This window comes from Miniopterus natalensis, chromosome 19, assembly GCF_054644295.1.
Source record: "Miniopterus natalensis isolate mMinNat1 chromosome 19, mMinNat1.hap1, whole genome shotgun sequence".
Lineage (NCBI taxonomy): Eukaryota > Metazoa > Chordata > Mammalia > Chiroptera > Miniopteridae > Miniopterus > Miniopterus natalensis.
In genome coordinates, this window is record NC_142099.1 from 20,466,849 (window position 1) to 20,483,013 (window position 16,165).

The following is a 16,165-nucleotide window of genomic DNA, read 5'->3' on the forward strand; positions in this document are numbered from 1 at the left end:
TAAATTAATTTGTATTAATTCTGATCCATCCTTAAGGGTTTTATGAAGAATAAATATTAAAATGGAAAATATTTGCACAATTCTTTGCAAATATAAACGTCTTTTGTGGATGATTGTTGCTACAGTTTTCATGTTAATTGCAATAACAACACTGCAGCTTCCCAGGCAGGCGGTAGGGAGCAGCTGTAATGCCAAAGGAGCCAGACGGAAGAGGTCAGGGGAGGTGCCTCCAGCACGTCCGGCCCAGAAGAGGTGGGGCCTGAACGAAAGTACCCAAGTCCCGCCCCTTTCCGTCGGCGCGGCGTAGGCGGTTACCATGGGGATGACGTATGGTGGGCGGGGCGGGGCGGGGCTATGGAGAGGAGGAGGAAGATGGCGGGAGGGTGCCTCTGAGGAGACCTCGGCGGCGGCGGAGGAGGAGAGAAGCTCAGCGCCGCGCCGCGCAGGGGCCCATGTGGGGAGGAGTCGGAATCGCTGTTGCCGCCGCCGCCGTTGCTGCCGCCGCCTGTAACTGCTGGACCCGGGTGGGAGTGAGGGGGAAACGTCAGGATGAAGTTCGCTGAGCACCTCTCCGCTCACATCACTCCGGAGTGGAGGAAGCAATACATCCAGTATGAGGTACCGGCGGCGGCTGGGGTGTGGGAGGACTCGGAGGGGCCACCGGCTCGCCAGTCGGACCTCCACGGCTGCCTTCCGCTCTTGCTGCCTCCCCGCGCCGGGGCGGACTTTGACCCGGGGCCGCGGGGAGCCACTGCGGCATCCCAGCTGCGCCGGCCCCCTCCGGGCCCCGCTGACCTTCCCCTCCCCCGCAGCCCCGCTGCCGCTGGGGTAACGGATCTGAAGGCGGCGGGCCGGCAGGGAGGGCACTGCCCCGCCGGGGCTGGGGCTTGGTGGTGGAGAGCGAGCCGCAGGTGGGGGATTCGGGTTGTGAGGGCAGCCGGGGTCGCGGCTGTTCCGCGCTAATTCCCTCATCCCCGCTCCTCCTGACCTCTGGTCCCCACCCTGAGCGAGCGTCCCCGCGGCCAGGTTTGCTCTTGCTACTCTCTCCTCACCTCTCACCAAGCAATCCTCTTCCAAGATGAGCCCCTCCGGTGATTTCCTTCATCCCATAGATCCCTTCTGCTTTTCCCCACTTGCCCACTGTTGACAAAGGCTTTGTAACTGGCTTGAAACTTGATTTAAATGTATATCACATATGCAGTGGTTACAGTATGCAAACGTATTGTAATCAACTGTTCTGTTTTGATAATAAGACTCGTCCTCTTAATGATTGCATGAAGTATACAAAGTAATCACATCATAGGTTTTGGCTCTTCTGTGGTTTTTGAAGGGAGTGAAGGGGGAAGAGGAAGGAGGAAAGGAGAATTATTAAAATTTTCAGGTGTTTCTTTCCCCCCTAAAATTTTTGTTAACTAGAGAGAAAAAGTGCTATGTTGTAAACAATGTACTTTTAAGCCATACCTGCGTATTACAGAAATCATGGTCCCCTCCCCCCTAATTTCTGTGATAACCTGTAGGGTATTTAATAGATAGTGATAGGGAACCTTACATTAATACAGGGAAAAGTAAAGATAATGAACCCATTTATAGATTCAGAAGGTAAGACCCGAAGGGCTTTAAGCATTGCAATAGGTTATTCTCAGTAGTTGGCAATTCAGCTCCTGGATAGAGAAAGAAAGACTTCTCTGTAAGCTCCAGGAATTCACATCTATGTTATGTGCAAGAACAAAGAGCATAAAATCAATATGAACATAAACATGCTAGCTAGGTTTTATGAAATAAAATATTTTAGTTCTCCATTTCTATTTAAGTTCATTGATAGGCTGTTTAGGCAATAGCGTGAGTTTATTCATATAGCAGTTGTAATAATTGAAGAAGACAGGGAAAGGGATGTAGGTAGGTTAAACAGAACCTTGAAGAGTGTAAAATAAATTCACTATCATACAGTATTTGATTATTGCCAGAAATGGAAGGCCTAAAATTATTAATGCTTTTTTTTTGTTGTTACTTAATTTTCTTATAGTGTTTTGTGGCTACATTTATAAGAATGAAATAAGGGACTAGCTTTTCAGCCTGGAGAGTTTTAGATTTATTGTTCCTAATAACATTCGGTCAGTTTTAAAACCTTGGCAAGAGTCCAGACGATGGTTTTTATTGAAAGGAGGGTATTGGTCTTTCATCTTTCTAGTAGTAATTTTCAGCACCACTGCCAGTTCTTCATAGAGGCATAGGACATAGCATGCTGAGGCAACATCTTGCACTTGCTGTATAGTATGGCATGCTTGATTTGGGCAGAAGTAATAGTGGCTTTATGCTGTGATTCATTTTAAGTATTATAGCACTTAACTATTTAATAGAATTGTATTAATTTGGAATATCTGGGGCTGGAAGTGGAAGCGTACGATTTAGTTTGAAAATGCAATTACCTTTTGATTTGTAATGTCAGCTTTGTGGCTGGAGTAACCACAGTAATTCTGGAACTCCTCATTCACATACTCTGTTTGGATACTAGTCTTAAATGGTTACTCTAGGTTGGTCACAAGAGGGACAAAATTCCTGAGCATATGTGTGATTGTATTATCTTTCCCATGCCAATTATAAATCATTTTTTGAAAAATTCACTTACTGTGGATAATTGAAATTTTATTCTGCAGAGAGTCCCTACTATGTGACTCCTGTCTTGGATAAGCTCATTGTTTGGTAGGCAAAATTAAATAATGAACACTTTTTTTGTGAATTGGAGTGATTACAGACTTTTTTTTTATAGGGCTAGGATCTGTGTTGTATATTGTTTCTCAAGAGCTGGTGCTGGTCCTTTAAAAATACTTAAAGAGGCATACATAAGGGTAATTAGCCCAGAAATTTTGGCAGCTTTAAAACTTAAGGGGAAAAAAGAACACAATAAAAGATGTTAGCCTTTGCTAGAGAAAAGAACCCTCTTGCAGTACAATAACGTAGCTTCTTATGTATGAAGATGATGCTTTTGAAACACTCTTAGTAGAACAGACATTTGAATTTGTTTTTCAAGCACTGGTGGTGAAATTTTGGTGTATTACCCCTTATTTCTAGCCTAAGGTGGTTTCTAGTGCTGTGAACCACTATGCTTCATCTTTGGTTTTTACATCATGTCACTATATTAAATTTTACTTGAAATAAGCAGAGCATTACATAGAAGCTGACAATTTTGTTTTATACCTATAATTATATGTATTATGTGTATACACGGTCACACAGTAAGTGCTAGTTCTTGTATATGTTAGCCACGAGACCCTGGGGACAGTCTTTTTGCCTTTCCAGGGTTCTTTCCTCCTCCATAGAGTAAGACTATAGGGCCAGACCTTTTTAAGGTTCATTGTAGTTCATAGGCTTTTGATTTAACTTTTAATTGTTTTTCTTCCTTGGATTGTTAAAATTATTTAATAGTGACCCATCAGTATCCTGAAAATTATTGGAGTTTCTAATTTAAAAGTATATTGTAGAGTTCTTAGACTAGGTCTTCATAGGCAGAATAATAAAGCATAAAAGGATAGAGCAACATGGAGAACTGTATAAAGAAAATCTGTTTGATCCACTTCTGAATAGTTTTTACAAAGAAAAAACACAAGTGAGCATAGACTATTCCTGTTTCCAGTAATCTGTTTGAGTGTAAACCTTGGCATATAAAATAGAACATTAATAAATCTTTGTAAGAACATTTTAAAAAAAAATTAGAATCAGTGATTGTATATTTTAGAGTTCTGTAATTGATTAATGAAAATTAACTTAGACCAGTTTCAACCAAATAGACTAGTATGACTATGTTAATATTTTACAGAATATTAGCAAAAGAAGCAAATACATTTGGTGCCTTAGGCTGCTGACTTGTGTTTTCTTCCCTAGGGTCCTGTGCTTCTTTGGTTTCTCAGGAACCAGAAATGGTTTTTGTCAGTGTATACTGTAGTTTTGTAAGATACAAAAATAATGAGGTACCTAAATTTTAGGATTTTAGACTTTAAAGGAAATTTAGAGATTGTCTATCTCCTTGTGTTTTTAGGTAAGAAAACTAAGGTCCAGAGACATTAAGTCACTTGTCCAGGATTGTATATAGATAGCTAGTCTCTTGAGCACAGATATTTAAGCATTGGGAGTCAGGTCACCCTAGCCTAGCTGTGTGACCCTGGTTAAATCACTTTCTCTTTCTGGGCCTTAGGTTCTTCATCTGTAACCAGACCCAACTAGATTTGATGGTTTCTAAGTCACAGCCCTCTGTTTTCTAAGGACTCATCTGGTTCTAAATTTCTGTATGATTATATGGTTTAATTATGTTTGATATATGAAGAGAAAATAATTTAAAGAACTATTATTAATAACATCCTTTTAAATTAATAATGTTCTTTCAAAAATTTTTGATGAGATTTTAATCTGTGAATGGAAAGATGACCCAAATAAACTCTTTCGTTTAACTTAAATAAATAAATAGTGATAGTCATGGATTACTTTTTTGTTGCAGGATTTGGGAAAGGAGAGATTTTGCATAACTGCACATCCCTTATTTTCAAGTGTAAGGAAACATTGCTATAATATTATTGTGATTTTCATTTATAGAACTCTCCCATGAGAACACTTGTGTTGTAGGGTTTCAGTTTCCCAAAGGTATTGTGTTGATTAGTTAAGGTTAACTTGCCTTGCTGGAACTTGTTTGAAATTTCCAGTTTGGCCACCCGATGGGGCACAAATCACACTTTTTCTTTCAGCACTTCTGCAAATGAAAGTACAGTATAGCATATTTAAGATAACATTTGTACATGATTGTGTCAGTAAGATGCCTAGCATTTACAAATGTCTCTTAAATGAGTGAATGAATGTTGTATAAGACAGGAAGGTATTGCTGTTCATTATTATCTTTGTATAATGAAATGTGTTAGGGTAAGTATCCTGGAAAGATTATACTTGTCCATCCATCCTGCAGGTTGGTTTTGGAATAGATTTTGGGTGAAAGCCCAGATCATAAGAACCTAGGAATCTTATTTGACCTGGGGTGACCATAGAAAATTAGTTCTGGCTTCAAATCTAGGCCTAATCTGGAAAGTGTTTGAGAGACTGATTGAGTTGTGCTGGTTAGGGGTTTCAAGTATATTTGCATCATAGACCCCCAAAGGAGAGTACCCCTAATTTCCATGGAGTAAGAGAAGATAGTACTAGAACTATTAGTTACAGTTATTTTTATGCATAAGACAAGGAAGAAAAAATTTTACTAAAAATGGATTGATGTGGTGACCTTGTTTAGGAGATATTTTGAGGGAATTTTTCAGTGTATAGTCATAATCAAGTTTAAAAATCAACTGAATTCTGAAGTTTGAACTATAATACTGTATCACAAAAATATTAAATTAAGATTTTAAGAAATAATGAAGCTTTTCAGTTATGTTGTTCTCTAACAGTATTATTAATAATTTATTTTATTAAAAATATTTTTATAGTATTCATAAGTTAAAGGTAAGAATTATTTTATCATTGTCTCATCTTTTAATAACATCTATTTAAAAAATTCTATGTTTTGACCCTGGCCGGATAGCTCAGTTGGTTAGAGCATCATCCCAATACACCAAGGTTATAGGTTCCATCCCCAATTTGGGCACATACGAATGCATAAATAAGTGGAACAACAAATCTATGTTTTTTCCCCCTCTCTCGCTCCCTTCCTTTCTCTGTGAAATCAATCAATAAAAAATTTAAAAAAAAATTCTGTTTTATAATGTGCATAATTTTAGAAGGATATCATTTATAAGTAAATATATATAGGAGATACATAGTAAATCTCACTCTTTTTAATTTTTTTGATAGGGATTTGACACGAAAAAAATGCTTGGAAGACTTGCTCAAGTTGTACAGCCTAATCAAAGCTGGGTTGTGGGTCTCCTGGTATTGAATTGGCTTTTAGGATTGAGAGAGTATCAGAATTCACTAGGATTCTTGCCTTTTCAGGTCTTCCCCTTACCTAGTAAATGCTAAAATAAGCCAAATAGACAAAGCTCATGAACATAAATATCTTAAAAATTATTCTTTCTTTCAACCAATATTTATAGGGGTTCTACTTTTTGCTATAGGCTGATTTGTTATTAAATTTTAGCTTTTTCATTAGTTTAAAAATAGAAAAAACAAAAAACTACTTTTGTGGGGGTTTTTTGGTGTGTGTTTTTTATATTTCAGTCAACATACTGTTTTCAAAATTAAAAATTGTTTAGAAAGGGAAGATTGCAGATTGAGGTCTTGGAACATTGTTATAAATTTGGATCACTTATGTAAATGATATGGAAGACTTTCTCCTTAGTTTAAACTCTTTATGTTATACACCTTTTAATCTAATTTGTTTATAGGAGGAAATAATTAGCTCTTTCTCCCCATCACCAAGCAGGTGTATGGTATCTACGGGGACTGATCAGAAAATTCTTTAAAAGTTATTTATTTATTTGACGTCAGAGGAAAGTATAATTGACCTACTGTAAGCATAAGTGACAATTTTTTTATCTCATAAGAGGGACAGTATGTTGATTAAGAAAACATGGTCATTTCTTATTTATTGAGGATGACCTGCAGTATTTAGAAAGACTATAAGGATATATAAGTCCTTAGACCCAGTTCTGTCACTGACTATTTATAAATAATTAGTGAACAAGAGATTTTTTTGACGATTGAAGTGCTGAAATGCAATAGACAGGAAAGTGGGAGATTTTTAGATTATTGTGTGTTACTTATTTGGGCTAAATTGGTAAAGTGGTAATTCACAGAATAATCAGTGTGCTTTGTGGGCTTTTTCCATACCTCAGAGCTGTGTTCTTAAACTTTCTGGTCTCGGGACCACTTGAAACTCTTAAAAATTATTGAGGATTCAAAGTCTACTGATATACGCTGTATTAGAAATGAAAACTGAGAACCCTGACCTGTTTGGCTCAGTGGTTAGAGCATCGGGCCACAGACTGAAGGATTGTGAGTTTGATTCCGGGTCAAGGGCATGCACCTCAGTTGCAGGTTTGATCCCTGGCCCTGGTCGGGAGGCAAATGATTGGTGTGTCTCTCTCACATCGATGTTCTCTCTCTCTCTCTCTCTCTCTCTCTCTCTCTCTCTCTCTCCCTCCCTCCCCCCCTCCCTTTTACTCTCTCTAGAAGTCAATGGAGAAAATGACCTTGGGTGAGGATTTAAAACAAACAACACTGACAAATCTTTAAAATACAAAAGCATACAAGCAGACGTACTAGCCATCAGAGACATGACATCACACTTCATGTAGCCTCTGGAAAACAACACTGAACTCTTGAAAGAATGAGAGTGAAAAAATTAATGAAGTTGTAGTATCTTGTTTTTATATGGGAATTGTAAATAACAAAACTAGTGGTAGCAATGACAGTAATAACAGCTGTTATCTTTTGAGTGCTTACTGTTTTGAGCATGATGGTAAGTACTTTAAAAACATTTTCTCTCTATAGCAAGATGTTTAGCTAGGTTGTTAGCTTTGTTTATAGATTGGAAAAACTGAATCTTAGAGCCATTAAGAAATTATGTTGATACTGCTAATTATGGGTAGCAGAGGTGAGACTATAAGAGACCCTGCTCTTAATTCCTACATCATACATACATTTAGGTGTGGTCTCACCTGTTCTCCAGCACCTGCTGAAGTAATGGCTGGTCTATTTTGAGTCCCAGGTCTCCTCTGCATGTTTTGGAGATAATATAGTGTCGTCTGGAGGTCAAAGTTCACCCCTGTTCATTTATATTTTCCTCAAGATGATCAGTGTAACTATTATTAGATAAGCAGCTGGTCAATAGAAGACCTTATGAAGGTGAGCCATAAGAAAAAGATAAGAGATACAGTGATAAGGGTAAAAAGAGAGGAAGATAAAGAAAAATGGACATACTTGTTGCTGTGGTGGCATCTGACTTCTAGAACATACATAATAGAATGTTAGAACTGTAAGGAATTTCAAAAATTAGTTAGCCCAGTTTCCCCTTACTCTCCCTTTTTTACCTAAGTGGGAAATGAGGCCCAGAGAGTTAAGTGATTCAAGGTCACATGGCTTTGTTAGTGGCTGAGTTAATACAGTCACCTTGATTGATTTTAGTACCTTTTTTTTTTTGCATCATATGCTGGTATGTTGTTAATGCATGCAGAGAACAAACTCTGAAGTGAGACTGCCTAGGTTCATATTCCATCTCTAAAATTTATTAGCTGAGTGACCTCAGATAAGTCACTTAACCTCTCTGGGCTTCAGCTTTCTCATCTGTAATATGAGGATGATAATATTAGCTTTATAGGACTCTTGTGAGAATTAAATGAGTTAAAATACAAAAAGTGCCTAGTACAGTGCCTGGCACATAGTAAGAACAATATATATGATATTAAAATAATTCTTTCTACAGAGCTAAACAGTATTGTTTGTGAGGGAAACTGAGCCTCAGAGCTTATCCCTCTGGGCTTGTCCATTTCAGGTTTTCTTGGAGAATGGCTTTGTTGATGTTAGCTGTTATTCCTGCTGTCTGTAATATTTATGTTAATAAATTGTCCTTAACCTTTTTACATATAATAACCAGGTAGGAAAAATCATGTGGTTTTGAAATAAATTAGTTCACTGTGGTCACTTGTAACTTCTCTCCATTTCGATTATATACCGTGTCTTTGTATTTTTGTTGTTGTTGGGGTGACATGCACATGTGTATTCTTAAAGTATATCTAAATAGCTTAAGTGAGTTATTTGAGTTTTTAAATGGCCATCTAATTTTAGCTCTTTTCAGTTTTCTAATATAATTTAATTTTTAGTACTAGAATTGATTTTAGAGTTGAAAATGAACTTTTCAGCACGTCTGTTTTATAGATGAATAAATATGGTTAGTCTCACAACTAGCTGATAGCAGAACCTGGAAAAAGAATATTGGCCTCCTGCTCATTGCTGTACCTTGCTGAGTCTTAGCACTGCCAGATAAAACATTTCTTTGCCTTTAAATTAAAAAAAAAAAATATTGATTTCAGAGAGAGGAAAGGAGAGGGAGAGAGAGAGAGAAACATCAATGATGAGAGAGTCATTGATTGGCTGCCTCCTGCACGCCCCTGACTGGGGACTAATCCCGCAACCTGGGCATGTGCCCTGACTGGGAATTGAACCCCAATCACCTGGATCCTAGGTGGACGATCAACCGCTGAGCCATGCCCCGCCGGGCTGCCTTTAAATTTTAAGAATGAATTTTCTTTGTAGAGTCAATGTGAATTTAAATGTTCTTATTAATGATTACTCAAATACTCTACATTAATATATTTAATCTGAGTCTAATCTATTAGATCACATTAACAACCTAAAGTAGTTCTTGTGTGTGTCAATAAAAAGACACAGTAAATTATGAGACTCAAACCTTAATATTATTGTTCACTTGACTACAGAAAATTAGCCTATCTTAGGTGAGGAGACAGGACTGAAGAATTATGGTAAGGTTTGAGGGGTTAGGTAGAAAAGTAAGACTCAAGAAAGTTGAAAAATCATTTAGCCATTCCTCTGTAACATAATCTATGTTTGAATATTAACACAGTTGTGTGTGTTACCTGTACATGAAGAGTACACCCCCATCTCTTATGATACCTTATGAAGCCAAAGTTGGGGCATATCCAGCATGACTAGAGAAGATCAGAATATGTATTAAACCAATTCATGAAGTATTCTTGAGTGTCACCTTCCTTTTTTTATTTTTTATTTTTCCCCCCTCACCCAAGGATATGCTTTTTATTGATTTCAGAGGAAGAGAGAGAGAAAAGGAGAAAGAGAGAGAGAAACATCGATGTGAGAGAGAAACATTTATCAGTTGCCTCCCATAAGCGCCCCAACCAGGGATCAGACCCACCACCTTTCTGTGTACAGAATGACGCTCCAACCACCTGAGCCACACCGTTCCCTTTTTTTTGTTTTTTAAAGTAATAAAACAATAATGATAATAACAGCAGCTAATGTTAATTGAGTGTTTCTCGTGTGCCAGGCATTTTACATTTAAGCCTTACCCTCTAAGGTAGGTTTTGTAATTCCTGTTTTAAGAAGACATTGAGTCTTAGATTGAGTAGGTTACCCAAGGTCACATAGCTAATGAGTGAAAAAAAAAACACCCCAGAATTCAGATACAGGTGTGTCTTATTTCAGAGCCTGGATTCTTTACATGGTGTAACATTGTCGGGATCATGCAAGGAGCTGGAGATGTAAAGATAAGTAAAACCCTACCCTAGAGGAGCTCATAACTTGTGTGGCCTCCTAATCATAGTATTATGTTACAGAGGGATGGCCAATTGACCTTCCTCTGGAAATTAAAGGTATTTATCATGGAAGGTATCACAGAGGTGGTATTTGTACTGGGTAGTAGAAATTGAATAGGGTTTCATCCATGGTGAGGAGGGGAAAAGGCATTGAGGACAATGTAGGTAGGTAGAGTAATACTGAACAAAGGCATAGATAGGTGAAACTGTCCAAGCATATTAATGAAACCTGGTTTAGTAGATGCTGGAGAGCTGATAGGGTGAGGTTGGAAAGGTGGCTGGAAGGGATCAAGGGGTGAAGGCCTCAAATACCATGCAGAGGAGTTTAAATGTTTCGAGGAATTTAAAGAAGAGATTGGGAGCTTGGATCAGTGCAAAGTGAGATATGTAATTTAGATCTTAGGGGATGCAGTAGAGAGAAAAGACCAGATAGAAAAGCCAAATAGTGTAGCCAAAAATAATGAAGCCTTGAATTAATACCTTATTTTGTTAATTTTAGTATATACTTTTCGACATTTTAACATCTGAAATCAGTGTACATCTTATAATTAATGCTGTCTCATAATTTAATTGGCAGACTTTTCATTAGAAACACATAAAATAATGGAGTATATTACTATTAGTCACATCTTAAACTTGATGAGATATAATAGTATATATTTACTGAGTACCTACTGTGTGTCAGACAGAGTAGTAGATACCTGTCAGCATCCAGAATCTGGCAGTGTCTGGCATATTTAGCAACATTTTTTTTTTTTAACGACGGAAAATGACTGAAAGGCCATGGAATCTGCCTGAGATGTCATTAAAGGATGAGAAATAGAGATTCAGAAAAACATGATTGTAGACAGTGTATGAAGAAAATTAGAAGTTCATGTCTGTCCCCTACAGAGTGTGGCTAGAGCTCTGTAAATGAATTGCTTTGGTACCAATTTAGAGAAGTTTCTTATTTTTTTGGTTTTGTTGATTTACTGAATGTGGATTTGGCCATTTTTACTTAGTTTTATTTAACAAACTCAGATGTGATCAGTGATAATGAAACATATTATTTTCCGTTTTTCAAATATTTTTAATAGGTAACAAAATTGTTGGTAATCTGATTGATTCACCACTTCTAACGACAGAGTTCATACTTTTAAAAAAAGGATTCATTTTTACTTGTTTTAATTTTTCCATATGCATATACATGTTTTAATTTATTTTTATTTATTTATTTTATTGTTGAAAGTATTAAAGATGTCCTCCATTTTCTCCCCTTTACCTCCCTCCCCCCAATCTCTCACCCCTCCCCAGTTCTTTCCGTATCTGTGTCCATGGGCTGTGCATATATGCTTGTATGTTCTTTGGTCAGTCTCTTCCCACCCTCTTTCCCATCTTCCCTCTGAGATCTGTCAGTCTGTTTCATGCTTCCATATCTGTGGTCCTATCTTGTTCCTCAGTTAATTTTGTTCCTTAGATTCCACATATTAGTGATTTTATTCCACATATCATGTGATATTTATCTTTCTCAGACTAGCTTATTTCCCTTAGTATAACATTTTCCAGGTCAATCCATGCTGTCCCAAAGAGTAAGAGATCCTTCTTTACAGCCACATAGTATTCCATGGTGTAAATGTACCGCAGCATTTTAAAATCTACTCATCTACTGATGGGCACTTGGGCTGTTTCCAGATCTTAGTTATTGTAAATAGTGCTGCTATGAAATAGGGGTGCATATATTCTTCCTGATTGGTGTTTTGGGATTCTTAGGATATATTCCTAGAAGTGGAATAACTGGGTCAGTTACATTTTTAATTTTTTAAGGAACCTCCATACTGTTTTCCACAGTGGCTGCCCCAGTCTGCATTCCCACCAGCAGTGTACTAGGGTTCTCTTTCTTCCACATCTTCACCAGCACTTGTCATTTGATGATTTGTTGATGGTAGCCACGCTGACAGGTGTAAAGTGATACCTTATTGTGGTTTTAATTTGCATCTCTCTGATGATTAGTGATGTTGAGGATTTTTTCATATGTCTGTTGGCCGTCCGAATGGCATCTTTGGAGAAGTGCCTATTCATGTCCTTTGTTCATTTTTTAATTGGAGGTTCATACATTTTTTATAAAGAGTGCTACATTTTTAAAAATATGTTTTTATTGATTTCAGAGAAAGGAAGGGAGAGGTGGAGAGGGAGAAACATCAGTGACAAGAGAGAATCATCTATTGGCTGCCTCCTGCACACCCCCCTACTGGGAATAGAGCCCGTAACCCAGGCATGTGCCCTGATGGGGAATCAAATGGTGACCTCCAGGTACTTGGCTCAACCAGTGGGCCACACCGGCTGGGCATTTTTGAAAAATCTTTCTTTCTGAATAGAGTAAGCTTTTGAAATATAAGAATTTCAAAATATATTGCTATTAGGTATTTGCTAAAGAGGGCTACAAAATTTTTTCTATAGTATTTATTTGTTTAGTATCATGGACTTTGAAAAATTCAGTTCTTGATAGATTGAAAAATTAGAATTGAAATTTTGATACTTCTGTGAGCTTAAGCAAGTCATTTAGCCTTTCTGTGCCACAATTTTCTCATCCTTAAACTGGGGATAATAATAATGGCTACTTTAGAGGATCATGTGAAATGAGATGAATTAATTGTTGAAAAGCACTTAGGACAGTAAGTATAACACTCACTTGTATAGATATAGGCCATATATCTAAACACCTATATATAGGCAGTGAAAGAGGGAAGAATTCAATATGGTTTAAACCTAGGGAAACTGGTAGAGAATAGCTACTTTGGGGGATGGTAAACTCTTGAAATTAGATCTTAAATATGCTTATTTTATGTGTGAAATATCTATAAGTAGAGATAAGTAGCTGGAATTAAAAAAAAGTATCAAAAGATAAGACTTATAATTGAGATAGTAATTAAAGAGTTAATTTACTAAGGGAAAATAGTATTAAGGCAGAAAAAATAGAGACACAGTAAAGGAAATACATTGTCACAAGAGTCAGGGGTCTTAAGGATAAATGGATTATCAGAAGTGACATTGTAAACAGGTCAGTGAGAATGAAGATTAAGGATAGGACTTTGTATATGACAAAAGGAGCCCATTGGTGAATTTTTAACATTAATTGTCTGTTGCTAACTTTATTCTGGGTTTTAAGAGGTTAAAGTTATTGAGGCAACACATGTGTACGTTTCATTTGAAAAATTTTGCTATTAACAGGAAAATAGGATAGAACCTTTAGGAATGAGTAGGGATCCTTCAGGGTATGAGATCTATTCAGATTTGAAGGCAGTAGAGAAAGTAGCTATAATTTTATATAAATATTTGCTTTAATTGCATTTCTCTCACTTACTGGCTATGAGACCTTTAAAAAGTTATTTTATTCCTCTGAACTTCAGTTTTGTGTGTGTGTGTGTAAAATATAGATAATATTTACCTTTCAAGGATAGTGTGAGAATTAGATGCAATGTATGAAAGTGCCTGCAAGGACCTGACCTATAGAAGGTACTTTCCAATGAAATATAGCTGTTAATTTCTGTCATCATTAAAAATAAACCAGAGGAGTAACTTTTATTCATTTATTCAATAGACGTTTATTTTAGGATATTGGTACTCAGTCTTTAGTTTGTGAGATGTGTTAGCAAGATGAAAGCTTATAGGTTGGTAAATCAGTTAAGAGTCTGTTGAAATAGTTCAAATAAAATGAAAGGAGAGAATGAGTGAAAAGAGATTGTGGTAGTGGCATTGACTGAACCAGATCACTAAACTCGGGTGGAAAGGAGAATGAAGAATGTTAACTCATCTGGGACAGGGATTTTTATTTTCCTCATGATGTATACCAGGTGCCTAGAACAGTGCCTGGCACATAGCAGATAATTCAATAAATTATTTGTTGAATCAGTGAGACCATAATAACCAAGATTGTGAATCTGTGTGATTTGGTTACTGGCAGTGACATTAACAGAAATAAAGAACATGAGAAGAGTAGGCTTTGGGGAGAAAATGAATAGAATTTGGGGCATTCTGAGTTTTTGTTAGCAGACATGTGGCTGAGGATATAGATTTGGGATTTAGTAACATAGAAATAGTAAAAGCCATGTCAGTGAATGTCAGAGTTAGTACAAAAATATATAAATGTGAATATAACAAGATGTATTTCAAATTACTTCCTCCTATTATAAACTATATATGTTTTAATATACATTTAATAAATTTAATAATATAATGTTGTAACAACTTTTTTTTCAAATCCTCACCTGAGGATGTGTTTTACTGATTTTAGAAAGAGAGGGAGAGAGAGAAACATTGATTGGTTGCCTCCAGTATGCATCCCAACTGGGGATCAAACCTGAGACCTAGGTATGTGCTCTGACCAGAAATCCAACCCGTAACCTTTTGGTGTATGGGAGGATACTCAGCCAACTGAGCCCCCGGGCTGGGGCTGTTGTAACAGCTTCTGCATATTGAATTGCCATTTACTGATGGGGTACTTTTGAATTCCATGAAAGTAGTCATGCATACTCCTTCTAACATACTATAGACTCAGAATTATTAAGTAGGTGCAAAAGTACATTAATTTTAAGTTTTAATATGTTAGATTATAAGAATTTGAGTTTTTATTGACTAGATTATTTCTATTGTCAAAAACAGCTACGTTAGTTTATTTCTATTTGGGGATGAAAGTTAAAATTAATTAGATTAGGATTCTTTGTATAGGACACTTGAGAGTATTAGAATGCCCTCTTTTGAGGTTTATCATTTGATTTACAAAACTGTCCTTAGCACTTCAGTATTAGGAAAACATGACTGATTTCAAGACGATAAGACAAAGAAACCAGGTCAGATGTAACTGACTTGCAAATTATTCACAGATTACCCGTATTTCTGTGGAAAAAGTTAAACAGGGAATATGAAAAGAGGAAGTAGAAACTGAAAGAGAGATAATTGGAAAATGTTTCTGTGGTGCTATAGATTAGCACACGATGTCCATATTTTTGAAGATATATCAAAATTTTATTATTCAAGAGTGCCATTTAGAAGAGTTTTCAGGTAATAAAAAGTCTGATGTAAATTTTATCCAGTTATAAAGCACTGTTAACAGGGATTATGACTACTTTAAAGGTATATAACAAATAGTCCTTGTCCTTTCCTTTTAAATGCCTGTGTTTATTTTATTGTTTGTTAATCCAATAATTAGATTTCATGCAGTGTGTTGACTTTGAATGAATGTTGAAGCAGTGAGAACCACATAGTTTATGTATTTTATTGATAGAGGTGATAATATTTATAGTATGTCATATATATATATGTGGTAGGAAGTAGGAATTTTTCGAGCTTCTGATCTCTTTGGTCTGTGAAATGGTCTGTGAAACCCATCTGTGCTTTGGAAAGGAGATTAGAGATGATCTGCTCTGGGTTATTAGAATTAACAATATCAGAAATTTGTATTGGCAGTATTATTGAATGTAGTTCGCATATTGAATTTGAACTGTAACCTATTTTGAACAATATATTGTAGAAAGTTTAACTAGTTTAGGAGACATTAGCATATGCATATTGAGATATGCTTGTATTTTCTTAGGAGTTTGTAGCTTTCTTAGGAAAATTAAAAGTAGAGTGTGTACATGTCAGCAATTGTCTGAAGATATTAATAGGAGCATATTTTAGATCATCGAGATGACTTTTATAAACTAATAATGCCAGGAGATTATAGTGGCTATGTTTATGCTTGTTTAGTCATGTTGGCTCCAGGTAGTACTATATTACTTTGTGAAGAATTCATAAGAACTGAAGCATATCTAATGCATAAATGGCCAGTAGAGGGCCAAATGATGCCACAGCCCACTGTATGACGTAAGTTTTGTGGTAGTTCACATTCTATTAACTAACATTCATTGAGCATCTTCAGAAGCACT

At 36.6% G+C, this 16,165-nt stretch overlaps 1 protein-coding gene across 1 annotated transcript in view; it reads left to right on the top strand.

Moving 5' to 3' along the window:
• Positions 1-422: 422 nt before the first annotated feature.
• Positions 423-16,165, top strand: part of XPR1 (xenotropic and polytropic retrovirus receptor 1) — a 109,610-nt gene continuing 93,867 nt past the window's right edge. Inside the window, exon 1 of the mRNA XM_016217872.2 lies at positions 423-618. Coding sequence (XP_016073358.1) covers positions 550-618 — 69 coding nt within the window. The 5' untranslated portion in view covers positions 423-549. The remainder of the gene's footprint in view (positions 619-16,165) is intronic.